This window comes from Antedon mediterranea, chromosome 10 (assembly GCF_964355755.1).
Source record: "Antedon mediterranea chromosome 10, ecAntMedi1.1, whole genome shotgun sequence".
In the NCBI taxonomy this organism is placed as follows: domain Eukaryota; kingdom Metazoa; phylum Echinodermata; class Crinoidea; order Comatulida; family Antedonidae; genus Antedon; species Antedon mediterranea.
The window spans coordinates 12,464,323-12,483,670 of NC_092679.1; the positions used below are offsets into that span (position 1 = coordinate 12,464,323).

A 19,348-nucleotide genomic window follows, 5' to 3' on the forward strand; every position below is an offset into this window, starting at 1 on the left:
GGCAGTTTGACAGTCTGATTGGTTTTCTTTGGAGAGACAGACGAGGGGAGAGAGGGGGAGTCTTAAATTCGCCGTTGGTGGCGATCTAGTCAGATCGTTGATTTAATGATTTTTGCCAGTTAATAGTTTTGTGATATTTGGAAGCGATGGCGGTGAAGTTAAAATAATAACACTTGTGGCAAAATGTATGAAGTAATTTTCCAACCTAAATAGCCTAGGCCTAATAGTAGATCATATATCATTTATATTGGCACTGTGCAGTGTATTAAGCCTAGGCTAGCTAGGCCTGGTTAGGCTAGCCTAGTAGGGCCTACCTAGGGCCTCTAGGGCTCCGGGCCTAGCTAGTAGGCTAGCCTAGGCTAGGCTAGCTAGGCCTAAGCCTATTTTAACCAGACCAGACTAGCCTAGGGCTAGAACTAGGCTAGGGCCTAACTAGAAGAGGCTAACTAGCTAGGGCCTAGGCCTATTCTTAGTTAGGCTAATAGTAATATATAGTAGAAGTAGTAATATAGGCCTAGGCCTATTTATTATAATAATTATAATTATGAGGCTTGTTGGGTAGGAGGTAGGCCTAGACACCCGTTGTTGGGAAGATCCACAAATGCGAATTTTAATTAGGCCCTACTAGCTAGACACTAGGGCCTAGGCTAGCTTTACTTTAGGCCTACATAATCCATGGTGTAATGAATATTACTAAATATCCTGCGATCGACTATCGTTTTTTTGTTTTTTTTTCAGAAAATGGCTAAGTTCAAGTTACTAGACAGTGATTCAGAGTTTGTCTTTCCTTCCCAAGCCAAACAAATATGTATTGGTGACATAACAAGTTTAACATCTTTACAAAACATGTATATTAAGGTTGTATATCATAGATTAAATAGCACAAGGATATTTATTGACGGTGACAATGACATCAAACTATTTTTCCAACGCGCTATCTAAAGCAATGCTGCCAATCAAACAAACGCGTTCTTTGAATTCTGTGTATCAAATTTTCTCAAAAACACATTTATTAATTTTAAAAATTACCTGAACAGTTTTTAAGTCAAAACTCACAAAATGCCCTAAATTAGTTTTTAAAATAGCATGTTCTATCTACATCTATCTATTTGTTAGGGTTACATGTTTAAGGCAAAATCTTTATATCTTTATATTATACTAAACAATCTACGTCAATATTCAAGTCATTCAACAATAAGTGGCTGTTGCTAAGAAAATATCAAGGAGAAAGTGAGTCCAACGCGCATCGAATACACTTGTTATATTCAGGCAATTTTTTAAAGCCGGTTTTCTCGAAAAAAACTTATTGAAGTGCCTTAAGTTTGATTTTTAATAACCTTTCAACCAGTCGTCATATCAAAATAATTTTTTTTGCCTAGTTTCATAATTACTGTATGTATAAACTTGACTTATACCTACCTCCTTTTGCTTGGTGGTGCCACATATGGCAGGGTTTTTTTTTTATCAATGGGACTATTCGAATCGGAATCGTGGTTCCTGATCTGGGATTGGCTGGCCAGTTCCGATCACTAGCCATCCCACTTGTGCTCATTTTAAAAGTAGATGCCTTCCATATGTCAGCTTAACAGCATATACAGTACACCGATAAGAAGCCCTTATTTATTTTGTAGCACTGTGGGTGTCCGCACTATGTTGGTAAAAGAGATGGAATGTTTGATGTCAAACAGATGCATATCCTTGTGCTATTTTATCCATAGTTACTTCATTAAATAAATTATGTTTAGCAGATCCCAAATAAAATGAAACTAGTATACCCAGGCCCTCCAATGAGTTGGTTAACCAAGTGTTTTTGACACTTAACTGTCATACAGAAAGACGCTGTCCACGATAGTGACTGTGTGTGTACTACCACAATTGGTGCAAGTCTCGAAGCCTTGTCCGTATTGTGACTATAGGGTATGTTTCCACTGTTGTAACTGCTTGGCCATTTAAATAATAGAAATAATGTATGTAGTAAGTTATTGATTGTTTACATTTGAAAATAGGCAGTTGTGGAAACAAAGTACAACCTCGTCATCATGCCTAATTATAAAAGGTTAAAAGCTATTCTGGAAGATTGTAAAAGTAAAGATAAGATTACTGTATTTTTGTTTGGCGAGTATGCAGCTCACTTTGAAAAGGTCAAGGTAAAGGTATGTACTGTATTTCAGAAATGTTTAATTGTAATAACCAAAAAGTTTACAGTATATACAGTAAAGGCTAGAGAGTGAACTAAGTGACAGAAAAGTAGGGTAGGAACTCTTCAAATGGCCACCTGTACAGTATATAAAATTATTTTATTTAGTATATAAAATAATCAGCTAAAATATTATAATGTAAATCAATGTTATAGTTAAGGCAGATTTATGTTGATTGTGAAAATAGTCAAACTGAAAAAGGAAACAAGTTATTTATATGTTAATAGTATGTTATACTAGCTTTATTTATATGCTATGAATATAATTGCGTATTACATTTTTAAAACATGTTTTTATTAATATTTCATTTCCTGTTGCAGTGTGAAGTTGTTATCTTTAATGCAAAACTTGAGAAATCTACCACCTTCAAAACAGACAAGTTGCATGCCTTTCGCTTAAACATCAAGCCAACTGACGTGCCATTGGCAGACATTCAGGTGTGTATCTTTTATTTAAATCTAGTCATAGATTCTTTTATCAAACCAATGGTAAATACGGAATTAAATGTTGTCAGTTTCATTGCTCGTTGCATGAACAGCTTCTCAGAAGAATGACAAGCTGTAATTAGACAAACTGACCTCTAGAGGGCCAATTTTGTCTAATTAAAGGGACATATACGTATTGTGAGTTGGTTTGCGCCTTTGTCTCGGTTTATAGTTTTTTTGTCTTCTCTGTATCCAAATTGCCTCTTTTATTCGTCTACTGTAGGTGTCTGATTCTCTGTCAATAATTTATGACATGATTGGAATGGACTGCATGATCTGATTTTCTTTCTGATCCTTGGTTTTGACGAGTAAATTCTTTCTTTGTTGTGTTATATTTTCAGTTTATTTTTTGTGCATTTAAGAAATTTCTTACACAAATTGCATAGGTTAAACAAGTCATTTTAGAAAATGACTAAACTAAAAATATTTTAATTTACTTTTAGGCAAGGCCTCCAAAACTGGTAAATCAGACTCAAAATGCTTCCACCAGTGCAGCAGTATCAAACACAACCAATACAAAATCACCTGTTAAGGTTAGTACAGTCAAGGCAATCTGAACAACAGGATGTTGAGCTTCGGAGATCAATGTGTTTATCTGTTGTTGCAACACAATCAGTTGCACGCCTAAATTTGGACTGATTTCAGATTGGATTCCTCAAATTTTTGGTTAACAGACACTGTACCGCGGAGAGTACTGTACCGCAGCCATTCATAAGATCAAAGGACTGTTACAAGCTCCTATCTTGGTGAGACAAACTCAGCGTTGTTTTAGATTGAAAAAGCGGTAACAGCATTTCCTCAACATATACAGCATTGCTCCTCATGCGTTTCTTGAAAAAATGTTCCCTTTTTATTGTATCCCAAAGAAATGTTTTGTCAGACCAGCCTTAATATTGAAATTGTTTGTGACTTGGCATTTGTTCTTATAGTGTAGATTCTTTAAAAATGGAACTTTAGTAGAACTTTATTATATTAAAACATAATTATTTCACTCCCACCAGTGTCTTAATAATACATAAAATGATGTACCACACTTTATGCCTGTTTACCTAGAGGTTTAATTTTACTTAGGATGTCTCCAGGCCAAAGGAGGGGTTCTACCTTATTTTTCACAGTTTATTTAAAAGGGGCAAACTTTCATCAAATGTCTACTTTATGAATTTTTAACAGGAATACATGTATACACCACTGGCTGACCTACAGCAAGGAATGATTGCAAATGTGTATGGTGTTGTATCCTATTTCAAGCCACCATTTAGGGCTAGAGGAACAGGTAATGTCAGCATTTTCAATTTACTTAACATAGTGTGAAACTAACTTTACTGTATTTTGGAGAAAACTTACAAATTAAGTTTGACATTTTTTTGCAAACACTTTAATTTGTACAGTATGTTTATTTCTGCACATTTCTAAAAGGTCTGGATTTTGTTCTCCATCCAGAGACCGTGATTTAATTTTCATCTCATGGTTTGAGACATCAAGTATCATTTCACTATAATTTATGCATAATTTTTTCATATTCAACTAATCTTGCACGATTTTTATCTCCACTTGTGGCATTTTATGTCCATATTTGCATAGGTAAATTCCGTAACTATGTACGTCACATATGTATTACAAAGCCTGTGATATGTTACATATGATTTGGCCAGTGTAATGTATGTAACATGATCAAATTACTGAAATCCATAACTTTAAAATCTTCATATTTATGTTTATTTATATGAAGGGCTCACTAACTGAACCTATCTTTGATTTATTTTCTAATGTTACCGATACTTTGATTACTTTTAGATTATTGTTTGTCAATGAGAGTAATTGACAAATCACTTAGTAACGACGGCTTATCATGCACACTGTTTATGAGAGACAAAGAGTCCCTACCACATGTTCTTTCCATTGGTGATGTAGTACGTATGCATCGATTAAAGGTATTTGTATATTTATTCAACATTTTTGCAGTAAAATTGTCAATCTTGGGCTCTAAATACATTTAACTCTATAAATAAATGTACTGTTAAAGTGAAGTTGTAGCTACTGTAGTTGTAGCTATGAGTCGGTTAAAACAGTGTATCTGTAATCCTTATCCTTTATGGCAAGTGTTCGAGGCTCTCTCGCTCTGGTTCTGGTGGTAGAATGATTTTTCTTGGCTAATAACATACAAAATATGTGTGTGCAAGAACATGCTAGTTTTTTTAGATTATATGGAGTTACCCAGTGTACAGCCACTGTCGGGAACAGGTTGTGCTGTAGTTGGCAGCGCCGACATGAGAGGAGAAGAAAAGGTGTAACATCAAAGTCCACAGCTTATAACTGATAAATAAATAATAATAATAATAATAATAAGATTTTTATAGCGCACATACCATTCCAGAGTGCTCAAGGCGCATTAAAAAATAAAAAATAAATAAATCATACAAATTCCTGACAAATAAAATACAATTTCTTTGGAGGGTCCCCATCCGTTGTCGTTCTGTCGCGGTCCCGAACCCCTACCTAGGTGACCAAACAAAGGAGCAGGATACACATTTGCCTTGCCACAGACGACCGGGTGCTCAGAGACAACAACCAAGACAGAGGCACCCCAAAGATAATGCTGGCCAGGAAAAGGTATACAAAACAATTCTAAGTCTAAACAACTTTAAGAAACCTCATGATTTCCATATGCCTTAATGAATAAATGTGTTTTTAATAATTTTTTAAAAGTATCAACAGTTTTGCAAAATCTTATAGAGCTCGGTAGAGCATTCCACAGACGAGGAGCAGTAACGGAGAATGCTCTGTCACCCCATGAGTGGTGAGACTTAGGCTGATGTAGAAGCAGCGAGTCACTAGAGCGCAGATTACGTCCGGGAACATACAGCCTAAGCATGTCAGAAATATATTCAGGAGCCATGCCATTTATAGACTTAAAAACAAAGAGTAATATTTTTAAAACAATGCGGTACCTAACAGGGAGCCAATGCAATATTTCCAAAGTATTTGATATGTGTCCCTATCTTGGTAATTTTTTAACAACTCGTGCCGCTGTATTTTGAATCAGTTGGAGCCTGTGGAGTTGTTTTTGTGGTAGCCCGTATAGCAAAGAGTTTCCCATATCTAGTCATGAAGTGACAAAAGCATGAACAAGTTGTTTAGCTGCTGTCTCATTTATAAACTTACGAATCCTTCGAATGTTTCGCAAGTGAAAAGACGACACAGAAATAGTTTTTGAGATATGAGAAATCATAGTCATACCCACATCCATTTCAACCCCAAGATTTCTAACCTGCCTAGCCGGGTCAATTTGGGTTTCACCAATGTGAATAAAGCTTGGTGGCAGTTTTTCCAACTGCTGTTTTGATCCAAAGAGAACAAATTCTGTTTTTTCATCATTTAATTTAAGAAAGTTGTTTTTCATCCAGACACGCAATTCATAGATACAATGTTGGAGCAATTCCAAAGAAATGTCACTGTGTTTCATAGTAGTAGGTTTAAAAGAAATATAAATCTGAGTATCATCAGCATAAACATGATAGCACAGATCATATTTACTTATGATATCCCGTATTGGGTGTAAATAAATAGTAAACCATTGCGGCCCAAGAACAGATCCTTGTGGTACCGAAAAGTTTAGAAAAGAAGCTTTTGAAATAGCATTACCAATACATACGTGTTGAGGTCGTTTTTCCAAATATGACCGACACCAATCAAGTGCATTTCCTTCAATACCAATATAAGTACTGAGTCTATTTAGCAACACAGAATGATCAACCGTATCAAATGCTGCACTTAAATCTAATAATACTAGAGCAGTTAGCTTTCCATCATCCATCCCACATAGGATGTCATTATTTACACGAAGTAATGCCGTTTCAGTACTGTGATGCGCTTTGTAGGCAGATTGATACGGATCAAGTAGGCCATGTTTTTGTACATGCGACAAAATCCGTTTAGAAACAACCTTCTCAATTATTTTTCCTAAAAAACTAAGATTCGAGATAGGTCTGTAGTTTTTCAGAATCTCGGGATCTAGACCTGTTTTTTTCAATGTGGGTCGAACATGGGTGACTTTTAGAGACTCTGGGAAAGAACCACTTTCAAGAGACTTATTAACAATATGTGTGATTAATGGAATAAATGCAGAAGTACATTTCTTAATCAGTGAAGTTGGTACCGGGTCAAGTGCACACGATTTAGAGGAAGAATTTTTGACAATTTTTAAAATTTCCTCATCACTTGCAGGTTCGAACTGAGAAAACCGTATAGACCTAGTTAAACCATAAGATATATTACATTTATCAGAAGCAGTTATAACTTCGCCAGTATTTTCATTTTCTAGTGAATCACGAATTGATTTAATTTTATTTACAAAAAACACAGAGAATCTTTCAGCAAGAGCTTCATCGGAGACAGACGAAGGAAGGACCGATGACTTGGAGTGATGTAAAAGTTTATTTACTATATTGAAAAGTTTCTTTTGATCACCTGTGCAGTCACTAACCAGACTAGAGTAATACCGCGTCTTGGCCTTTTCAATCAGTCCATTTACAACGCATCTTTGAACACAGTATTCCTGTCTATCCTTAGGAAGCTTTGATTTCATCCATTTACGTTCAAGTTGACGACGTACTTTCCTTTCAGATCGAATTTCATCGGTATACCACGGTTTAGCTTCCTTTTGCCTAATTGTTTTGTTCTGAACTGGCGCATGTAAATCAAGTACAGCTCTGAGATCAGAATAGCTTTCTACACTGTCTTCAAGAATTACACTTACATCGGTTATATTAGACACACAGGCTTTAATGTTATTTGTGAATTTCTCAATATCAACTGATCCCTGGCTTCTTATTTCAAATCCTACATGCTTTGATAACAAGCTCTATATAAGTATATATTATTATGAATTACACTTTGTATTTTAAAGATTCAGATGTACAAAGATGCGTTACAGGCTGTTAAGCATCCAGGGTTTGCCTCACTAGTGTTCTCAGGTGAAAAGGGAACTGGTTATAAACCTAGGTCATCCACTCCATTGTACACGATGACAAAAGATGATGAAAAGAAGGTAAGATAAGGGTGCATGTAATGAAACATTTAGGGTTTAAAGACTTGATTGAATTTGGATGTACATGAGTGTTTCTATAGGCATGATTGGCCATGCCAATAGTAATTTTTTTTTTACTATTGGCACAGCTTGTTTTCTTTCTGCAAGGTTGGAAATAATGCGTGTATTTGATCATGCCAGAAGACAATTAGACAAAATTACATGCGGTTAACCATACCAATAGTATTTTTATTTGATTACAAAAAAAAATTATGACAGTTTGGATACAAGGCCATATAACGCCATAGCTGTTAAGGCTAATAAAGCGGCCTCAACCTTAAATAATCACAAAGACAAACATGTACACAAGATTCTCTACACAAAGTCTTATAAGTCTTGTTCTGTCATGAGAAAAAAATTCTGGCACCTGACAGGAGTTCAACCCAGGACCCTGGGATTGGTAGCCGAGCATCTAAACCACTAAGCTACAGCTCTACTTAAAGATGTATTGTCCTCCAAAAACATGAAAAATAGAGATTAATTAAATCAGACTTTGAATATGTTATTTTGTAGTTTTAATAAAGTTAATCACTTCCATAGAAAAAAAAACTAAAAAAAAAAATGTTTTCACTTATAAAATGACAAAATAAATGGTTATATTCAACTAAAAATCCATTGGCTGGCAGCCAATTTGACCATTTTTTGCTTTAAATTACATTTTTTCAGGTAAATACATTTTTTTATCATCCAATTTTTGGTAAATGTGGATAACTATTATGTTACATTGAAATGGAATATTAAAAAAAAATGTTTTAAGAATTTTTTCAGGGGGACAATACATCTTTAATATAGTGCCTTACACAACCATATAATATTGTTTTAAGCAAATGGGAGTACTAGATTTATGTATGTTTTCAATTATAAGCTTCTTCATCAGGGTCATGAATGTCCATGTTATTTATGTAACATTAATTGCAGATAACCTCTATTACATGAAATATTAACTCAAAATTTACGACAAAAAAAATCAATTAAACCACATTTTTTTAATTGGTTGGCACCTAAAGCTGAAATTTAAAAAAATAAACTTGACCAAGTACAGTTGACATCTTTGTAATTTTATCATTTCAGGTGGATGAGTTACGAAAATGGAAGAATGTAGGGGAAGAGGGGAGGTGTCTATCGTCCATAAAAGGCAGTGAATATCTTGATATCAGTGTTCAAATAGTGGCTAAAGTGGCAATACCAAGTATCAATTGCATTGCTCTGAAAGTGTGGGATGGTTCATTATTTAACAGGTGATTCTTCTTCTGAAATAACTGGCATCATGACGACAAAGTAGGCATTAATTTTCTTATTAGTGTAAATAATAATATTTACTTTGCACTGATGAAGGGCTAGTGTTGTCCGAAAGCTCTGCAAATGTTCTGGCTATTTTACTTTCATTTTGATTTAGCTTTTTGTTTATTTTATTTTGTAGTATCTTTATTGAGATTCAGCCAGCCACAGCATTGTAATTTTTTCAGTAATTTGACTTTGGATTTAATATTGTAATTGTATATTTTGATACGCAAGTTAATTACAAAGCTTGTATGTAACTTGTAAATTAAGATCATTCAAAATTTATATGTTGTAGTTCTCTTCGTTGGGTAGACACAGATGAACATGATTTCACATGGGATACTGATTTAGCAGAAAAGGCTAAAGGCTATGTTGTTGATGTTTGGGTGTATGATGACCATGTGGAGTCTGTATCAAATGTTAAGGTGAGTTCGCATGAAATATGAATTGTAGAAAGGTTAATGGTTATGTCACGTTTGGGTGTATGATGACCATGTGGAGACTGTATCAAATGTTAAGGTGAGTTCACATGAAATATGAATTGTAAAAAGGTTCAAATTTTAAGGTGAGTTCACATAGAGACAGAATAGTAGAAAGGTTTGTCACTGTTTGAATATAGGATGTCCATTTGAAGTCTGTATCAAATCTTAAGGCAAGTTCACATGTAATATGACTTTAGTAAAAAATAAATTGTTGTTGATGTGAGTGAAATTGAATCTTTATTAGGCCAACTTCGCATTGATAAAGATTGACTAGAACAAGCTAAAGGTTATTTTTTTTCAAGTTTAATCTGTATCCGAACCCTAGACACATGGTTTTTAACTATTTTTATTACGGTATTTTTCAGGTTGGCCAATTTATAACTATCAAGAATCTACATGTTGTAAACTTTGAAACAAATGACACTTATGAGATTGTTGTGCATGGAGGTACTAAATTTGGGAGAGGTGTCATATCTATTCCAGAAGATCACCCTGCTGTATCAAGGATGAAAAGGTAAAACACCAAGTAAGAATTAAGAAGAAATAACATTTTTAGAACTAGGTCTTCTTCTTCAGAGATCATACAGATCAGACTTAAAACCTGGAAAATCATGGTCATTTTTTCCGGCCAGGGGGGCCCATAGAAAATTTGGCTTTCTTTAAAAAGTCATGGAAAAACTTTATTTATAAGATTTATTTAAAGTTCTTTTTATTAATCAGAATTTAAACTATAACTTTTTACCCTGTCATGAGAAAATTAAATTGTGTGAATCCTAAATACAATCCTTCAAGTCTTGTCAAAGTTGAGTTGTGATATGTTGCGTTGTGTTTGAAATTATTAAAGTTCAGTCTATCGCAAATGAGTCTGAACTTTTTTGAAAATCGTGGAATTTTTTTACATTTTTGTCATAAACCATGCCGATGATTTTACAAAAATAATTACATTATCGATGAGGGAAGAAGAAAAAAATCTTTGCACTATTATACAGGTGAAAATAAACTACTTTAGCAAAATTTTGAAGGCTTTTGTTTTTGCAATTTCATTTCTTTTATTATTTAGATTATTTAACACAGCCGAAGAGAGACGTCAAGAAAGTGGAATGAATGGCGACGGATTGAGTCTGAAGCAGAAAAGACAACGAGGCTTTGTAACCACTAGTAGTATGCAAGAACTAGATCATGAAGCAGGCCAAAATGATGTATGCATGCAGGAATCAGCAACCAGTATGTATGTCTAATGCTCATATAGATTACAATAATAATATCCTGGATTTATAAAGTGCCTTATGTTTTGAAACCTCTAAGCACTGTACATATTATCCCGGTGATTTTTTATTCAAACATGTATAGAAACATAGTCCCATAATGCAGCGCAAATTTGTGTCACCCATTTGTACACCTGGGTGGAGAGAGGCAAACCTAAGTATCTTGCCTAAGGCTACAAGCAATGCGACAAGCAGTGGATTCGATCTCACGATCAGCAGTATGTCCAACACACTGCGCCACACGCCTTATACATAATGTGCCTCATGCCTTTTTAAAACCATTACTTGTAAAAACAATTAAAACCAACTTAAAATAGCCGAGTGATTAACCCTTCCACTCCTGAAATTCACTCAAGTGGATTATTCTGGGTTTGAAGTAAATCGTATAAAAAGACTAATATCTATCTTTTTTTTTATGATACTTTTTATGCTCAAAAATAAAACCACCTTTAAAACAAATATACCAAGTTCATCTTTCGTGTCATGTACAGGCGACTGAGTGCCATCTTGTCACAAAGGCAGTTGCATGATACAATAAAATATAAGAAAGAAATATTTGTTGTACAGCAATTTTGATTTTAAAAGATATCAATATGTACATCAACAAACAAATTAAAACACTTGTGCATGTGGAAGCGAACTACTTTAAGCATAGTCTTAATTTAAACAGTTGACAAACTTCATCTGCAAAAGTTAGGTAGTGCACATTTTTGCCAAATTAGTTTGCTGAAGTTTTTGCTTAGCCAATCAAATCACAGTGTTTGTAGCCATATAATGCTGCAGATGGAAAAATGAAAGCCTCCAGTAACAGTGAATGTTAGTGTTAAAGAACAAACAGTGCTTAACTCTGAGTTTGCCAATAACAGTTACAGTAAACGATCCTAGTGTGTGACAAGGCTTAGACGAGGCCAATTAGTTTCTAGACATACATTTACCAATAAACATTTTATTTATTTGAAGAGTACACTGCATGTCTGAAAAAATTCAAGCATGTTTTTTATTTCTCCCAATTTTTATATTTCGAGTTAAAATAACTATAGCGAGGCATTTAATGAATAGGCAAACTGCAATGTGACATATTTCTATTCTCATCATCAGAAGAACAGAAAACAACGCCTAGAGTACTTATATACCAATAGGACAGGTTGTATGTAATAGCATTTAGTTTTTATATTTCATTTTCGTGTAACAACATTTTTCTTTTAAAGTAATTTCAGGTCACTATGAAATAAAAGTGAAGACAATCAAGGATGTATTAGAGAAGAAAATTCCCAATTTATCTAAGATCCGTGCAAAAGTGATTAATTTTGAACCATCAGCAGTTAATGAATTTGTTCAATTAGTTTGTCCAAAGTGTAAACAAAGGTTAGTGTATGCTGATAACCATTGTGTTTTGTTTCTTTTTTGTGTTTTATGTTTCTATCGATACATCTATGTATTTTAAGCTACTATAAGGTCACAATGGGCAATGCAATTTCCATAAATTAATTATTATTGATAAATATTGAGGTATCTTCAATAGAAAATAGAATAGTGTACAGACGAATTATTTTTTTTAAAAGAAAGAAATCACCTTTATTTTATTTCTGATTACTATTTTTGATATTAAAATGCTAAATTATTATTTTTTTTAGCATTACCATGTAACAATGCTATTATGTATCTCAATCCTCTACAGTAAGAAAAGGCTTCATTGACTCAAAATGGCCACATCCATTCAGCTCTATTCTATCCCACAATGTCTTTTACACATTCGGACAATACATTTTGTTGAAATTCTTGTGAAATAGGTTTTTTGGTAGTAGTAGTTGGGAATAAAAATGATTCTACTGCAGTTATTGCAGTATCTACATTTTTTACATCAATGCATTTGGTAGGAGTTTATCAGGCAGTGAATCAACATTGTATGCCCAGAAAAGCATGCTAAATAATCATTGTTAAAAAGAACAAACAATATGTAGTTACTGTAGTATCTGTAGTATAATAACTTTGATATGGTTAGTTCTGTCACTATCAAATTTTATGTGATTACCATTTTCTGTCAAAAAGATTTTACAGAACAGAGTTCTATCTTCACTATCAAAGAGAGAACAAGTAAGCCCTGTCTACACTATTAAACTATTGTAGTTTGACAAAAAAAGTATGATGTGCCCATATATCATCACTACCATATTGGACACATCACACTTTTTTTGTCATAACTTATTTGGTAGTGTAGACAGAGCTTTACATTTAATATTTTGAATTTTATTTATTTTACTTATCATGAGAATCAATTATAAACCTGAAAGTTTTGATTGTTAATGTTATAGAGCAAAACTTCCTACTGTTGAGAAAATTGAGCAAGGACAATTTAAAGAATGGCAAAAATCGATGTTGTTGATGTTGGCAGAGGGAAGGGTAGAAAACGAAGCAAGTACTTCTACACCCAAAAAGGCATCTGACCATCAGAATAAACAAATTAAATTTGAATGCCCAAAGTGTACAAGAGAAAAAGAAGCTGGTAAATACCAAAATCAAGTCGTAACAAAAATGAAGAGAATTAGATTAGATTAAATTTTGTCTGACAATTTTTGAAGGCCTTTGTTTTGAAGTGACGAATATTAAAATCAATGGGATGAATGTTAATAGCTGTTTAAAATATGCTGTTTTACATTCTCTGCCAATAGTACAGGAAAACTATGAAATATGGTTGAAAAAATTGCAACAGAATTTATTTCACCACAATGCATTTCTATAAGGTCCCTATATGAACATACTAAAAGTCTAGAAAAATCCAGGTAGGGGAAATAGGTTTTTTTAAACAAAATGGCCACCAATGGCGAAAATTCCTAAAAAAGGACAAAAAAACATAAATGATAGATCTAATTACCACTTTATAACAGTTTTTACAATGGTTTATATTTTTCTTTACAATTTCGAAGATCTGACCTACAATAAACACATTATTTTAAGTGCTGTTGATTAGAAAATGGCCGAAAAACAAATGTTTAAGTATCTAGATATATCCCTATAGTTATAATAATATATAAAACGCAGTCCTTCCTATGCTTAATACATAGGATTACGGTGTCTATTAATAAATCAGTTCATTTACATTTGTACTGTTATAACAATACATTACAACATTGGTAGTGCCAGTGGGGGAGGGGTATAGGGATGGGAGATCAAATGAGAAGGGTGAGGGAGTCTGTCCGTCCCCCCATCCCCTCTCCACAATTGGCTATTTTTTATGTAGACAATATGATGATATTTCCTAATATAAAACAATACCCCATTGAGTGCTGTTTCAAGGATTTTCATTTTTAAAAGTGAGTAAAACTACCCTTTACCGGTATAATATTATCGGAACCTCTGGGTGCGCTCCCATTGATGGCCCAGCCAATTGATGCTGGCTGCGCTCTCCACCCCTCCCCCCCCCCCCCCTCATCGGGAAAATCCTTGCGCCACAATCTATTACCGTATTTATTCGGATAAACGCTACATTTAGAAAAACCGAATAAATGCCCCCCTCCCCCTCCATAGGACATCATTTTGAATAACCTACCCCACCGCACCCCCTCCCCCGCTCCCATCGGACATCATTTTGAATTTATTTCCTCGAATGTACCACATGCATATTATACACAATATTGTATTTTAACACATCTGTATTTGTAATAGAATTCACTGAATGGTGTTGTATTTGTTCATATCTAAAGGGTGTATTTATTTGATTATACACGTTTCCCACATTACACCCACAAAAATATACGCCTCTCCGAATAAACTCCTCACGACGATTACACGCCCCCACTACCCTCCTTAAAAATCAACCACCAAGGGCATTTATTCAAATAAATGCGGTAATTTCACTTTCATCTTGTCAGTATCTAATCCTCCATCTATTGGTGGGGAATTGAGCATGTGCTGATGCCGTGGCATTCTTAAAAAATAGTGGAGCAGCAGTCCAAACCATATTTTCTGCAACGGCAATTCATTTTACTACAACCTTATTTATAGGTACATCTAATCAACTTTAATAGCTTCTCTGGTGCTGGTAGTCAATTTGTCATCAATACTTTCCATCCCTAGTCTGTGGGTTGAAGAGTATTTCCTATCCACTGCTATACCTGGTAATAAAGACTCACGAAATGAAATTTTGCAGCAAGGGAATAGATTTGCTTTTTGCAACTTTCTCAAAGAAAAGAGGCTGTCTAAAGTCTCCATTGACTTCCCTCCATAATATATAGGTACCAATGCCAAATTCCTGATGCAATGTTTTCTTTTTTTTTTGGAAACTGTTTGGTTTACAGAATTTGACATACAACTCCTACTGTGATGTGATGATTTTTAAGACCAACACCTTTTCCTAACCAAATTTACTTACGGCCCATAATTATAGCCATTAAACACAATAGTTTACTTTGCCTTCACATAACGTAACAAACATACATGGTACATAATAAGTGTCTTGAAATGTTGCTGTTTCGGGCCAAGAGGTTTGATGTAGCAAACAGTGGGCAGTGAGATGAAGGTTTCTGAGTAGTCTAGCAGTGTGTATGGAGTCAATGGAGTAAAAGAGGGCTGCAGGAAAAGTATAAGATTTTTTTTTGACCAAATGAGGCATTGTGTATGACTGTCTCACATAGATGATGAAATAGTATATGTGAGGGAATGTGCACTGCTTCTTTATTGATGAATATGGTTGGTTTGACCCATGTGTTCTTTCCTCTTAAATATATATTCTGTCGCGGTTGCTTCATTCATTGATTTAATACTGTATGTTCTCGATGGGGGAGCACTGTGAATGCATGTAAAGTCTGTCCTTGGTGTGAAGCTCTGTAAAAATTAGTTTGCTTTTTATACATGGAATCCAGGGATATGATACTACATCCCATCTATTTGGTATAGGAAAAGGTCTTAAAAAGTCTTAACACCTGGGCAGTAGTATGCTTACAAACTCTGTAAAACCAAACGTCTCCAAAAAAAAAGAAACCATCGCATCAGAGGAATTGGCATTGGTAGCTATACTGTATGGAGGAATACGTTCTGGGAGAAAGTAGCAAAAAGCAAAACAGCACTTGAAATAAAGTCTATTCCCCCTACAACAAATGCTGCAAAATGTCATTCCCTGTGTGTATATTACCATGGTACAGCAGTGGATAGAAAGTACTCTTCAACCCACAGACTGAGGGATGGAAAGTTACAAATGGCGTGATGTGTCCATTGATGACAAATTTACCACCAGTACCACTGTTTGTGACGAATACCACGGCATCAGCACATGCTTAATTCCTACCTATAGACAGAGGATGATAACTGGACAATGAAAATGAATGGATTAATAGATTCTAAGATTGTATAATTCTATTGTTGTGACAGTACAAATGTAAAATGAACTGTTTTATTAGACACCGTAGTCCTGCATTATAATGCATAAGACTACGTTGTCTATTATTATAACCGTGGTGATATCTTGATACTTAAATGTGTGTTTTTGTTGCTAAATAGCATTTTAATTAATATGTATATTGCAGTTTAAATGTTTGACACTAAGAAATATAAAAAGCATTATAAAAACTGCTATCAAGTGGTAATTAGATATAAAATATATGTTTTTTGTTCATTTTTAGACATTTTTCGCCATTGGCGGCCATTTTGTTTAAAAAAACCTATTTCCCCTACCTGGATTTTTCTAGACTTTTAGTATGTTCATATAGGGACCTTATAGAAATGCATTGTGGTGAAAAAAATTCTGTTGCAATTTTTTCAACCTTTTACTGATTCTGAGCATATCTTTCCTGTTCTACAAGTTAAAAACACACTTCTGTCGTTTCCAGATAAAGCAATAATACTATAAAACCTTGAAAAGAAGTACATGAACTTTTTTTTTGGGACTCTTAAATGGGCTTCTTTTTGAGATGTGCGTTTTTCCTAAATTACTTTTGAACTTCTTTCTTCTAAGTGATTGATGTAAATGTTACTAGTCCTACAATAAAAGGATTTTTTTTAGATATTTCCTGCAAATTTTACATATTTGTGATCAAAATACCATTTTAAACTGTAAAATAAATTGATGATATTAACTTGATCATACATTATATCTGCATCAGTTTTCTTGCATTAAATCAAACATAGTTGGGGAGATCGGACTTTCAGTGTTGCTGGACCTAGGCTCTGGAACCACCTACCCTTGAACATTAAACACACATCATTATTGAGTCAGTTTAAGTCACTACTCAAAACTCACCTTTTCTGATTTTTTTTTTTTTTTTTTTTTTTTTTTACAGCGCCATGAGCAATGAATGTTGGAATGGCGCTATATAAATCGAACGGTTGATTGATTGATTGAAATCACTTTGTTCCTTTGATATTCAAAGAAAAGAAACCTATACTATCTTAAAAAGAAGCCCAGTTTTTGCGAGGTTTTACGGTATACATTATTTTCACTGGCAGTAAGGGTGCATACATAAAATGAGAAAGTCATTTTATCACATAATGTAGTAGCATAAGGCTGTAGGCCAGTTGCTAACAATAACAGCAATGAACAAGAATTTCCAATATACCAACACTAGATATGTTTTTACATTTCATTCAGGTCCATTAATGCACTACAGCTACAGCTTTAAACTGATTTTTTATGATTGTACTGACAAGATAGAAGTTATTGTAAAAAATGAAGCAGCTGTAAGTATTTGCATGATATATTTATATGCCTACGCATCCTTGCCATTTTGATTGGTTGATATACTTAAGTGTAGGTGTTATATTGCAAGTATTTTATCAATGTTATGCCATGCTGTTGACCAAGTGACATGGGCATGACATTTTTGTATAGGCTTTAGTGCCTACAGTACTGTAGCCTTCGGAATTCAAAGGTGTGTTATAACACAATTAAAGAAAATTTTGTACATGTGTAGAATGAAAAGAATATTTTTTTAGTGGAACTGGTCGACTTTACTCCACCTCGTTATATAGACCAGTTAAAAGGCTTAGTTTTAAGCATATTTTCCAATAGACGAATTTGAAAAAAAAATATCAGCTTTATATAGCTTACATTTTCCAAATCCCTTTCTACAGGGTGACTTCTTATCTAGTTCCTTGAGTTTTTTGCTTCAGTGAAAATTGTATTTTTAACAGATCCTAATTTTCTGGCCATGCCTTTAGGCAGTTATATTCAAGAGAACGGAAGCATTAGGAAACTTTATCACACCAAAGCTTATAGTTTACTATGGCTATAATAATAATTGGGTATTTTAAAACTAGGACTGTGCATGCACAAACCCCATAGCACGTCTATGTGATATATGCAGACAGTAGTCTGTAAGACTTGTTCAATAAACAATAACTCTGGTAAATATTTTTGGCGAATGATGTGTAAAGATGAAGAATTGTTTGATTTAGGGAGTAGTTAGTCAGTGACTGGAAAATTAGAATGTTTGATTACTGGAATGTTGGGGTATGTGAGTCACTACGGTGGGAGTAACGGTGGGAGTAACGCCTGGAATATGTACAGTAGTACAATAGTTTTGTTAATATTTTAAACAAGACTTTTTAGGCGACCTTACCTTGTCACTCAGTTCGCTCTCTAGCCTTTATATAAACTCCATTCCTTGCAAATGAGTTGTATTTATACAAGGCACACTGGCTAACTTTCAATAAATTTGTGTTGTCTCTTAATTTTTTAGGCAGCCTTCTTAAACCTAGATACATCTGTAAGTGTAGAGAACTTGATAAGGAAAAAAGAAATGTTGGAAACAATCATGACACACTTATGTCCAATGAAATTAAAAACTGCTAGTGAAGAGCATCTCAAGGGCATTATACAAGAAGATGAACGGCCATGGCTTGACTGTTGCATAAAAGGGAATTTGTTTAGAAGGAAGGAGAGTGGACAAATGCGCTATCAATTATGTGATACCTTACTTGTATTGGATGATTTTAATTGACATTGGGCCTCCATTTGGTATATTATACTACACAATTCTTTTTTTTAATAAAATAAAATTTTCACTTAATTAAATAAAATTGAATGTTTTGGCCATCTAAATTTTACAAATTAAAAAATGTTAATATTTTTCCTGATAGTTATTTATTTAATTTTTTATAATTAAATTTAAAAACAAAATCGTGCTGAACTAGACTCATAGACTAAACTCAGCAACTTTGACAATTTGGTAGCCCCTGGCGAAATCACACATTCAGTTTAATTAACGTCATTGGAATGTCCAGGAGGTTGTTTATGTAGTTGTTAGTTGCAGACCAGTGTGATAGTGTTATGATAATCGAGAAGAAACCTGCATCAGCGTTTATAAATTATATAGTTTACCAATTATATTAAATTCTGACCTTGTGTTGTTTCTGTACATATTCTTCCTTTTAATGAGTTCAAATATAGTTTAGTTTAATAGTATTAACCATAATTATTTTATATTTAAGTCTAATTAAAAAAAAACATCAGAAGTATTTTTCTATGAAAATATTTTTTTAATTTTAATAATATTTTTCCTAATAGAGTATAGCAATCTTTTTAAATACAAACACAAATTGCGTTAATCTATAGCAGAAT

At 33.9% G+C, this 19,348-nt stretch overlaps 1 protein-coding gene across 1 annotated transcript; it reads left to right on the top strand.

The window, feature by feature from the left end:
• The first annotated feature begins 701 nt into the window (after positions 1-701).
• Positions 702-19,237, top strand: LOC140060124 (protection of telomeres protein 1-like). Its single transcript, XM_072106202.1, has 15 exons — positions 702-858; positions 2,007-2,153; positions 2,519-2,635; positions 3,127-3,216; positions 3,854-3,956; positions 4,478-4,614; positions 7,590-7,730; positions 8,841-9,007; positions 9,346-9,475; positions 9,898-10,046; positions 10,593-10,756; positions 12,006-12,162; positions 13,110-13,300; positions 17,378-17,466; positions 18,468-19,237. Exons 1-15 carry the CDS (start codon positions 742-744, stop codon positions 18,726-18,728), a joined length of 2,160 nt encoding a protein of 719 aa, XP_071962303.1. The 5' UTR covers positions 702-741; the 3' UTR covers positions 18,729-19,237.
• The last annotated feature ends 111 nt before the right edge of the window (positions 19,238-19,348 follow it).